The 12,264-nt window shown below is 40.8% G+C and overlaps 1 protein-coding gene and 1 pseudogene across 1 annotated transcript; both read right to left on the minus strand.

Annotated features, from left to right (window-relative positions):
- Window positions 1-1,113: 1,113 nt before the first annotated feature.
- On the minus strand, window positions 1,114-6,685 carry LOC134176650 (polyubiquitin-like; annotated as a pseudogene).
- LOC134176655 (uncharacterized) lies at window positions 4,643-5,701 on the minus strand. The gene has a single exon (XM_062643314.1). It carries the CDS (start codon window positions 5,329-5,331, stop codon window positions 4,819-4,821), a length of 513 nt encoding a protein of 170 aa, XP_062499298.1. The 5' UTR covers window positions 5,332-5,701; the 3' UTR covers window positions 4,643-4,818.
- Window positions 6,686-12,264: the final 5,579 nt, after the last annotated feature.

Raw genomic sequence — 12,264 nt, forward strand, 5'->3', positions numbered from 1 at the left:
CATGTCTATCATCATCACAGTATGTATGTTTTCTGTCTGTCTTCATTTATTTCAATACATTTTAAGCACGATTACAAACATTAGATATATACACTAATCCTTGTGACAATGTCTCTGTTTCATGTCTCAAACTTCAAAAAACATTTACATCAAACACTGTACGTCTGTCTGTCTGTTTGCATGTCTATGCATGCCAGTCTGCCTGTCTCTGTCTTATCATATATTTCTTACACCAAACTGATACAATTCTGTCTCTCTGTTTCCATGCCTGTTTATCTGTATGCATGCATGACTGTCTGTCTGTCTGTCTGTTTGTCCGTCTGTCTGTCTGTCTCATCATTTATTTCTTACATTAAACTGATTCAATTCTGTCTGTCTGTATGCATGCACTTCTGTCTCTCTGTTTACATGCCTGTTTATCTGTTTGCATGCATGCATGTCTGTCTGTCCGTCTGTCTGTCCGTCTGTCTGTCTGTCTCATCATTTATTTCTTACATCAAACCGATACAATTCTGTCTGTCTGTATGCATATGCATGTATGTCTGTCTGTCTGTCTGTTTGCATGCCTGTTTATCTGTATGCATGCATGTCTGTCTGTCTGTCTGTCTGTCTGTCAGTCTCATCATTTATTTCTTACATCAAACTGGTACAATTCTGTCTGTCTGTATGCATGCATGTCTGTCTCTCTGTTTGCATGCCTGTTTATCTGTATGCATGCATGTCTGTCTGTCCGTCTGTCTGTCTGTCTGTCTGTCTCATCATTTATTTCTTACATCAAACTGATACAATTCTGTCTGTCTGTATGCATGCATGTTTGTCTGTTTGTCTGTCTGTCTGTCGCTTCTTTGCTTACTGGGTAATTAATATACTTCAGATGTGAAGATCTATCTATGGAGACTTCAGGATTTTGGGCCACCTACCAATATTCCTACTATACATGCCTACCCCTCCTGTAGCTGTTTTTATGCTCTATCTGTGGCTGACAAACAGTGTGTACTGTACACACTCGAGCATTTGAGCACATATAGAATTGTAATTGTGACACAATATTATGTTGCATGAACTTGAGTCTGGAGTGCAAACCATCCCAAGCAATATTTGGCATATCACAAATATTTCTTATCCGTTAACTATTACTGTATTCTTAACTCCAGGTTAACTGCTATAAAAATACCTTGTTTGATAATGTCACCAACTAGAGATACAATAATCCCCATAACTGTTATCACTACTAGATGCTAAAAAATGTATCAGCTAAACTTGTTGGACACTTATTTGGTGTCCTGTCTAGTTATCAACAAATCCTTTTGTCAAATTCCATGTCATCACTAAATTCTAAGCTTTTCCTTGACCACACTATCAATAGGAGTTGGCAAATGTTGACATGCCTCCAAGAGCAGATCGTCAATTTGCACAGGGCCAACTTGTTTTGCCTTCACTTGGACAAGTGCAAACAACTTGTCAGCAGGAGTCATTTTATCACGACACAAGGCCTCAATACAATCATGACTAAACCCTAGTGTTGCTCCAAATGAATACCATTGAGCTGAACCCTCAGTGATAACAGCCCTTGTAACAGCACTCAATGTTACCAAGGCTGCCTGACTTTTGACAACCAGCAGGTCACCAAGACTTTCTACCACTCGCTCATCGCCAACTACTTGTTTGACAGCAGCATTTGCTCCTTCTCCCGTTTGTTTTGCTTCTTCAATTTCCTCCTCAGAGTAAGCAGCAACTTGTGTCAGTTCTCTGTGTTCTTCTAAATGCTTTCTGCTCAAATATTCAGTCTGATGTTTAGTGCCTGGACTGTATCTGTCTAACATATCTCTCCAAAGAGACCTGACAGTGTCAAGCAGTGAAACACATTCTGCTTCTGTTCCTTTGCCTCCACGACATACAAAGTCGACAGAACGAACAAGATCTACCATGTGCATGGTCACCAAACACTCAACATGAGAATGAACTGCAAGACCATTCGATAAAACCAGTCCATCCCTCCACAGCTGTGCCTTTTTGTCTAATGTAGTACAAATCTTAGATTGAAACATACCGAATGTAGATGAACTGAAGGTGGTCATCTGATTGAAGCACACTTGACGTCGACCAACATACACTTTCTTACTCTCATCTCTCTTCCATATGACAGACAGCTTCTTACGAGGCAAAAGAGATGGAAACATGTACATGTCGTCTCTGCCTTCCACTTTGAAGCTGAGACCTACAACGTGATAATGGAGACATGAAGGACTGAGAGCCGTCACATCACCAACAACAGTAATCTAAAACACACATCACAACAACATTACCCAAACATAACTTGCTTAAGTTTAATAACAAAACAGCAGCTGACATGCCTCTCGTAAATGAAAAGAACTAACAACCTCTTGTCCTGAACATGTTGCCGGCTCAACCCTCTCCATGCGAGTTGAGTGTTCTATGAACGGATATTCCTGTTTCACATTTGCAATGGTATCACTCCTCTTCACTTCAAACGTTATGGTCTTGCTAGTGAGTGTCTTAATAGAGATTGGCATGCCATGTCTCAGTGGCCATACCAAATAAAAAGTAAATTCTTTCTGAATGCCGTAGTCCCTGAGAGTTTGGCTGTCTTCGAGCAGTTTGCTGGCAGAGCTTAACCGTTGCCTATCAAGAGGTATTCCCTCAATGTCGTGAATTTTCACTTTCACGGTTTCAATAGTGTCATTCATCTCCCCTTCAAGTGTGATGGTCTTGTCAGTGACTGTCTTGATACTAATTTGCTTGCCATCTCTCAATCGCAATGCAAAATGAAGAGTGGATTCCTCCTGGATACTGTAGGCACTGAGGGTTCCGTTGCCTTCAAGCTGTTTGCCAGCAAAGATAAGCTGCTGCTGATCAAAAGGTATCTCCTTTTTGCGTTGAATTTTCCATTTCACACTACTAATGGTATCATCTCTGTTCACTCCAAGTATGATGGTCTTGCCAGTGAGTGTCTTGACAAAAATTGGTATACCATATATCTCCAAATGAAAAGTGGAAAACCTCTGGATATCACAGCTACTGAGGGTTCTGTTGTCTTCAAGCTGTCTGCCAGCAAAGATGAGCCGCTGCTGATCAGAAGGTATGCCCTCTCTGTCTTGTATTATTGCTTTCACATTTTCAATGGTATCATCTCTGTTCACGTTAAGGCTGATGAACTCGCCAGTGGGTCTCTTGATAGAAATTGTCATGTCAAATCTCCACTGCATTACCAAATGAAGAGTGGATCTATTGAAATGTATGGATACTGTAGTCACTGACAGATCTGTTGTCTTCAAGCTGTTTGCCAGCAAAGACGAGCCGCAGCTGATCTCTTAAATTTTAGTCGCTAAAGGTATATATAGCGGTCTTTAAGCTGTTTGCCAGCTGCAGCAAACACGTTGTTGATCGTATGAGTAAACGGGGCCCCGGGCTCATTCGTTGTCTTGGATTTTGTCCTTCGATGGAGTCAACCGACGGTATCGAGTACTAGAAAGCCTTGACAAAGAACTCCTCGTGCAACTGCAGTACACAAAGCTCTCTCCGTAAAGGTTGGCCGACAATGTGGGGGCGTAAAATTGGGTAGTAGCCCGTATTCGCCGCCATCTTGGGGCAAGACGTACTGTACTGTCTGTCAGCCTATAGGCCTGTTTGCACTTTCTATCATCATCACAGTATGCATGTTTCTGTCTGTCTTCATTTATTTCAATACATTTTAAGCACGGTTACAAACATTAATTAAATATATACACTAAGCCTTGTGACAATGTCTCTGTCTCCTGTCTCAACTTCAAAAAACACTGAAACCGCCTATGCCATTTACATTAAACACTGTACGTCTGTCTGTCTGTCTCTCTCATCATTTATTTCTTGCATCAAACTGATACAATTCTGTCTGTCTGTATGCATGCATGTCTGTCTGTCTGTATGCATGCATGTCTGTCTGTCTCTGTCTATTTGTTTGTCCGTCTGTCTGTCTCATCATTTATTCCTTACATCAAACTGATACAATTCTGTCTGTCTCTCTGTTTTCATGCCTGTTTATCTGTATGCATGTCTCTCTGTCTGTCTGTCCGTCTGTCTGTCTGTCTCTTTTATTTCTTACATCAAACTGATATAATTCTGTCTGTCTGTATGCATGCATGTCTGTCTCTCTATTTGCATGCCTGTTTATCTGTATGCATGCATGTCTGTCTGTCAGTCTGTCTGTCAGTCTGTCTGTCTGTCTGTCTGTTTGTCCGTCTGTCTGTCTGTCTGTCTCATCATTTATTTCTTACATCAAACTGATACAATTCTGTCTGTCTGTATGCATGCATGTCTGTCTGTCTGTCTGTTGTTTCTTTTGCTTACCGGGCAATTAATATACTTCAGATGTGAAGATCTATCTATGGAGACTTCAGGATTTTGGGCCACCTACCAATATTCCTACTATTCATGCCTACCCCTCCTGTAGCTGTTTTTATGCTCTATCTGTGGCTGACAAACAGTGTGTACTGTACACACTCCAGCATTTGAGCACATATAGAATTGTAATTGTGACACAATATTATGTTGCATGAACTTGAGTCTGGAGTGCAAACCATCCCAAACAATGTTTGACGTATCACAAATATTTCTTATCCGTTAACTATTACTGTATTCTTAACTCCAGGGTAACTGCTATAAAAATACCTTGTTTGATAATGTCACAAACAAGAGATACAATAATCTCCATAAACGTTATCAGTACTAGATGCTAAAACATGTATCAGCTAAACTTGTTGGACACTTATTTGGTGTCCTGTTTATCAACAAATCCTTTTGTCAAATTCCATGTCATCACTAAATTCTAAGCTTTTCCTTGACCACACTATCAATAGGAGTTGGCAAATGTTGACATGCCTCCAAGAGCAGATCGTCAATTTGCACAGGGCCAACTTGTTTTGCCTTCACTTGGACAAGTGCAAACAACTTGTCAGCAGGAGTCACTTTATCATGACACAAGGCCTCAATACGATCATGACTAAACCCTAGTGTTGCTCCAAATGAATACCATTGAGCTGAACCCTCAGTGATAACAGCCCTTGTAACAGCACTCAATGCTACCAAGGCTGCCTGACTTTTAACAACCAGCAGGTCACCAAGACTTTCTACCACTCGCTCATCGCCAACTACTTGTTTGACAGCAGCATTTGCTCCTTCTCCCGTTTGTTTTGCTTCTTCAATTTCCTCCTCAGAGTAAACAGCAACTTGTGTCAGTTCTCTGTGTTCTTCTAAATGCTTTCTGCTCAAATATTCGGTCTGATGTTTAGTGCCTGGACTGTATTTGTCTAACATACCTCTCCAAAGAGACATGACAGTGTCGAGTAGTGAAACACATCCTGCTTCTGTTCCTTTGCCTCCACGACATACAAAGTAGACAGAATGAACAAGAGAACAAGATCTACCGTGTGCATGGCCACCAAACACTCAACATGAGAATGAACTGCATGAACTTGCAATAAAATCAGTCCATCCCTCCACAGCTGTGCCTTTTTATCTAATGTAGTACAAATCTTACATTGAAACATACCAAATGTAGATGAACTGAAGGTGGTCATCTGATTGTTGCACACTTGACGTCGACCGACATACACTGTTTTACTCTCATCTCTCTTCCACATGACAGACAGATCCTTACGAGGCAAGAGAGCTAGAAACATGTTCATGTTGTCTCTTCCTTCAATGATAAAGCCGAGATCTACAGTACAATAACGTAGACATAAAGAACTGAGAGCTGATACATTACCAACAGCAGTCTAAACACACATCACAACAATATTACACAAACATAAACAAGTTCAATAAGAAACATCAGCTAATCATCTCACCTCTCCTGAATCAAAAAATCAACAACCTCAACTGTAAAGGCATCATTCCTAAACATTTCATTCCTCCACATTTCAACAGTGATGGTCTTGCCAGTGAGTGCCTTGATAAAGATTGACATACCATGTCTCAGCGGCCATACCAAATAAAGAGTAAATTTCTTCTGAATATTGTAGTCACTGAGGGTTTGGCTGTCTTCTAGCTGGTTGCTGGCAGAGTTTAGTCGTTGCCTATCAGGAGGTACGCTGTCTTCGTCTTGAATTTTCACTTTCACAGTTTCAATAGTATCACTCCTCTCCCCTTTAATGGTGATGGTCTTGTCACTGACGGTCTTGATACAAATTTGCATTCCATCTCTCAACCGCAATATCAAATGAAGAGTGGATTCATTCTGAATATTGTACTCACTGAGGGTTTTATTGTCTTGAAGCTGCTCGTCGACAAAAATGAGCTGCTGGTGATCAGGAAGTATCCCCTCTATACTTTGAATTTTCACTTTGACGACTTCAATGGTATCACTTGCCAGCACTTCAAGCCTGATAGTCTTGCCAGTGGGTGTCTTGATAAAGATTACCCCATTTGAACCTCTGGTCCTTATTACCAAATGAATAGTGGATTCCTTCTGGATATTATAGTAAGAGAGGGTTTTTCCATCTTCAAGCTGTTTGCCAGCAAAGATGAGCCGCTGCTGATTGGGAGGGATCCCCTCTTTGTCCTGAATTTTTGCTTTCATGCTTTTAACAGTATCACTTGACTCCACTTCAAGCGTGATGGTCTTGCCAGTGATCGTCTTTACAAAGATTTGCATGCTATTTCTCAAATGAAGAATGGATTCCTACTCGATATTGTGGTCACTGATTGTTTTTCGTCTTGAAGCTGTTGGCTGGCAAATGGGCCGCTGCTGATCAAAACATTTCAACCAGCAGCGTCAAAAACAAATATAGAGTAGTTGACCAAAGGCGTGCTAAGTAGGCGTGGTCATACAAAACTAACGCACGCTAACCAGATTTCATTTCAACGACTGAAACACTAAAATTCACCAAATAACCAGTCTCTCCTCACTAACATGCTACAACTTCTGCAAGCAAAAACCTCTGAATATTGAGCAACTTGGTGTCCTCCAATATCTGGTATACAGCACAATATCGTACAGCATACACTAGCTATTTAATCAGCTACCCGGAAGTATACACTAATGACGAGTGGCAAAAGTCCATTTTTGAAAAGTGGTATGGCCATGGCCGTGTGGCCAATGCCCTTCCAACTTGAATTTTCACTTTCATGAGTTCAATGATATCATCTGTCTCCACTTCAGGCCTGACCATTGCCAGTAAATGTCTTGATAGAGATTTGAATGTCACAGTTCAACCGCACTAAGAATAGATTCCTTCTGGATATCGTAATCACTCACGAACTTTTTGCCTTGAAGCTGTTTGCCACTAAAGAAGAGCTACGGCTGATCAGGAGGCATCCCTCTATGTCTTGAATTTTCATTCTCACATTTCGATGGTATCACAGTAACACTTGTTTCCACTTCAAGCCTAATGGTCTTGCCAAAGAGTATATGCATGGCTTGATAAATACCAACACACTGTCAAGCAAGCCGAGAAAAATGAAGTGTTGTGTTACTTCTGTGCATGCTGTAGTCACTAGGATACATAGCGGTCTTTAGGCTGTTTGCCAGCAAAGTTAAGTCGTTGTTGATCTCTCTGGATACATGGGTATTCCATCGTTGTCTTGGATTTTAGCCTTCAATGGTGTCGACTGATGGCATATCCAGTACTAGAAAGTCTTGACAAATAGCTCCTTGCGTACTGGTACATAAAACAATTCTCTAACAAAGGATTGGCCAATTGCATGGAGAAAAGACTAGTGCAGTGGTTTACAGGATTGCATGGGAAGGCACGAAACGAGTAGTAATCTGTAATCACCACCATCTTGGAGGGCAAACATGGAGAACTGCATGTTGTTTGTGATGTTACGATTTGGGTACATATGAGACAACTGCAGGTAAAAGTCTGCATATGCAGGCGTTGCATTTGGAAACAGGTAAGCTGTACAAGAAAAAGACTTTAGCCACGAGCTCGCTAAAGACCTTTATGTGATTGACAAAGAATCGTGGACAAATGAGCCAGAGTCCATTCCCTGGTTACAATGGACTGACCTTGTGTCATACATGATATACACCTAGTCAATACACAAAGAATCGATCAAGGTAATCTTTGGCTCAAAATAGAGATGTTGTGTCTCTAAGTTTTTCAGGTCTACCTATCTGTATTTCAAGACAGTTAGACACTTAGCTGTGAGTCATCAGTTCTGTTTCTCTCAGAGAATTAATAGATTCTCCTTTTGTTTGTGTTATTTGCAGACAAAAAGATTGGCACCGCAAACAGGGTTTCAGGAAATGTCTGGGCCGTTACGACAGTTGATTGGGCCAACAAAGGCAAGACTTCTGTGATATTTCGATGAGGTAATTACGATCTTGCGAGACGTCGAGAACGGAGAAGATATAGAAGATATTGACAGAAGAGTTTCACAATTGGTACACCTTTCGAGTCGAATTCAAAAGGGATGAAGATTACTGAAGAGATGTAATAATGATTGGGCTAATATTTTGAAAGATCTACATGACGATAACCAAACTGCAAAAGAACAGAGATACGCTTCTGTGGCTAAAGGCAAAACTGGCTTCACTGCTATTTTACTTGATTGTCATGATATAGACGCCAAGATTGAAGCCCAACTTTCTCGACTCGATAGCTTGAAGAAACAACAGATAGCAAAGGTGGAGCTGGAGCCGGAGCCGACACCTAGACTAGGTGACAGAGATCCAAAATGTTGTGCAAACTGAAGCAATTCAAGCGATCAGAGAAGGCACTGAAGCAATAGCCCACAACCAGGAATTCTGGGACATGTTTCAATCATCGGTTAACACACAAGAGCTTCCACCTGTCACTAAGTTTACTTATTTGAAGGGAATTCTTAGAGGGCAAGCAGCAGCTGCAATTTCAGGAATAGCTATCACAGAAGAAAACTATGACATAGCACTTCGCACGCTTTGAGACAAATATGGAAATAAGGATGTCATTGTTGAGAGTTTGTACGCTTCATTTCAGAAGATACCGACGGCTTCAAATGAATTTGCAGACGTTCAATATACATATGATGCGATTGAACGGCTCTTAAACAACTTGAGACACATGAAGATGTCATCATCAACGTCTGCTTATACCACAAAACTCTGTCAAAGTTTCACGTGGATACCGTTACAAAGTTGAAGAAATCTAAGAAACCAAGCGAAATCTGGACAGGTAAGTCTGTAAGAGGAGCTTTGAAGCACTACGTAAGGGTTCGTGAGAATGTCCACCGACGATCGAGCAATACAAAGAAAATGAGTAATCAACAATCTCAAGTAATGGAGAGACGATCTTCTGCAGAAGCACTCTAGGTCGCTGCTTCAATTCGACTAGTCGACACAGAGAAGCAGGCATTTCTATTACCTTGTGTTTTCTGCAATGAGAAACATTACAATGAAAACTATTCACAATACAAGTCATGGTTGGCAAGGAAATGACTCCGTGAACTGGGACGATGTTTTATCTGTCTTTAGAAAGGACACACCTTTACGAAGTGCTGTGACAGACATCACTGTAAACAATCAGGCCACCACAACCAAGCCTTATGTCCTCAGAAGACCAGTAAGAGCAAGAAACGATTACCAAAGACTCAACATCAAGGGAGTTCCAGGCGCAGTTCAAATACTATTCAAAATTTAGCAGTAGGTGAGAATCTTTTGCTTCAAACAGCACGGTCTCTAGTTGTAGCAAATGACCAACCTTTTATGTCTCGCCTTCTGTTGGATCCTGCAATCCACCGTACCTTTATGACTGAAAAGTTAGTAAAGAAATTACAGCTTCCTGTGAAATGAAAGGAAACACTTTCTGTGTCAATCTTTGCAGCAATTCACTCAAAAGAACTCAACACATATGTTGTCAAATTTGATATCATTTTGAAAGATGGTTCATCAGTTACGCTTGAAGCAAACGTGCTCAAACAGCTTACAAGAGTAATTCACCGGAGACCGCTGCAGTCTTTTGATATTCAAGTTCTCAAGGCTCTTTTCCCCGAATGTCTAGCTGACTCAATTCCTGAAACTTCTGAAACTACTAACATTGACATATTGATAGGAGCTGACTATTTCTGGTAATTCATCAATGAGCAAAAAATTGTTCTACCTTCGGGAATGTTTTTGATTTCATCAAAATTTTGATATTTACTCATAGGCAAATATCCCAATCTAGCTGATGACAACAATAAGCGTATCCACACCTGCTATGTGATTACTCCAATGAGTCAAGCCATCTCTAAATTAAACTTCCACTCTGTTCCCGACACAGTGACAATACAACGTAATAGTCTAGAAGACTTTTGAAGTCTTGAAGCTATTGGAATCAAATGCACTCCATAAACAAACGATGATGATGTTGCTCTTGAATGGTTTAATACAACCATTTTGTTTCAAATGGACGATATCAAGTAACATGCCATGGAAATTAGGACACAAATGCTACCATCCTGATAACTTCTCTCTAGTGTGGAAGAATGAAATCATATAGTGTTTGAAGACTTTGAATCAGGACTTCCATTAACTCCTGCTCACTTCTTATCACATCACCCATATTTCGGGGTACCTGGACCTACTATTGAAGATTGAATAATGAGGAATACCAGCATAATAGGGACACTTCCTATGCGTTGGAAAGAAAATGGAGACAAGACCAGAAACAACTTGACACCTTTTGGGATCAGTGGCATAAGGAGTATTTACTCAGTTTAAGAGAAACATTGCCAATGAGACTCAAAGAGGTTAGGTCTGTAATTGACTAGGTACCTCAAGAAGGTGAGGTAGTTCTTATTAAAGAACAAGACACTCCGCGAGGTACTTGGATGATGGGAAAAATTGAAGAGACTATTGTGGGAGGAGATGGTAATGTTCGTTCTGCTAGAGTACGCCTTCCATCTCACAAGATCATCTCTCGACGTATCAACCTTCTATATCCATTGGAACTACCTGTGGAACACGACCATACTACCAAAGACCGGACCGGAGTGTCATGACTTTTGTGCCATAAGCCAAGAACTGTTATTGTAGCAGACGTCATAAACTGTTCTACTAAATTTAGCTTGCACATGCACACTACAGATTGACAGTTTTGACAAGTACATGTGATTTGCACGTGCACACCACGTATTTAAAACAATTTGTGTTAGTAGTTAGCACTTGAGTCATCAGATTCTGTTCAGGTCTACCTATCTGTATTTCAAGACTGTTAGACACTCAGCTGTCGAGTCGTCAGTTCTGTTAACCAGTCAACCACTTCTGTTGACTTCACTGGTTCTCAATTCCAACTGACATTCATCTATTAACATTTCTGTCGCTTGGTCTGTCCGTCTCGTCTGTCCACCCACAGAGATATTACTGTAATCCTAGCGCATGCGCGCCTTTGGTTAATAAAGGCAACAGCAAAAACAAACGAAGAGCTTTGTGCAAAACCTGGAGCCCACATTCATGTGAAACTGAGATAACAATCAACGTTTGTAGAATGTAGCCTCCAAACTTAATTAAAGCCTCAGAACACAGCTCACTGTGGTAATCTTTTAGACATAGACAACCAAATTTAAACTAATCAACAGTACAGAGGCACTAAACAGTAATAAGATTTATTCCAAAAATCATCATCAGCCATTTTAATTAAACATCAAGAGACGCAGAAACATAGAAGTCGTCTAGTATCTGCCTCCTGTGCTCACTGCAGCTGCTTACAGGTTCAAAGCAGCTGATCAAACATTTTCAGTAGTTTCCTACAGCTTTTCCAGTCACTACCTTGCTACACAAGCATTACGATATTCTTCAGCTGAGTTTCGCCGTTTTTCCGCTCATCCCTAGCCCAGCTGCGCTCACAACGTTTCTGCTTTCTTGAACTAACTTTTCCTTCATCTGCGTCCACTGAAGAAGCTGCATGCTGATGGTAAGCACACTCACTCGTATCCACCATAGCAACATCCGGGATGGTTTGGAGGGAGTCGTAACAAGGATTCGAACCGGAAGTAAAGCGCTAATGCATTTCTCTCGCAAGTGTTGGAAACCAAACTAACACCGTCACAATTCTGTGATACGGGTCAGGTACATTCACGTGATACCGGTCTCAAATAGCTCAAAGGGTGGCCGGGCTACTACGTTGTTGCATCAAGCCCTTCATTTATCTAATTTTAATCTAGTTTGATTTTGATATTAATTTTATCTTTTATCATGGCTAAGCCATCACTAATTGTGCATGTTAGCTACAGCATTCAAGTTTTAATTAGTAACAGCAGCAACAACATCAGCAATCGGGGTTTTGTGTTTTACGAATGCACGCA

This window comes from Corticium candelabrum, chromosome 3 (assembly GCF_963422355.1).
Source record: "Corticium candelabrum chromosome 3, ooCorCand1.1, whole genome shotgun sequence".
In the NCBI taxonomy this organism is placed as follows: domain Eukaryota; kingdom Metazoa; phylum Porifera; class Homoscleromorpha; order Homosclerophorida; family Plakinidae; genus Corticium; species Corticium candelabrum.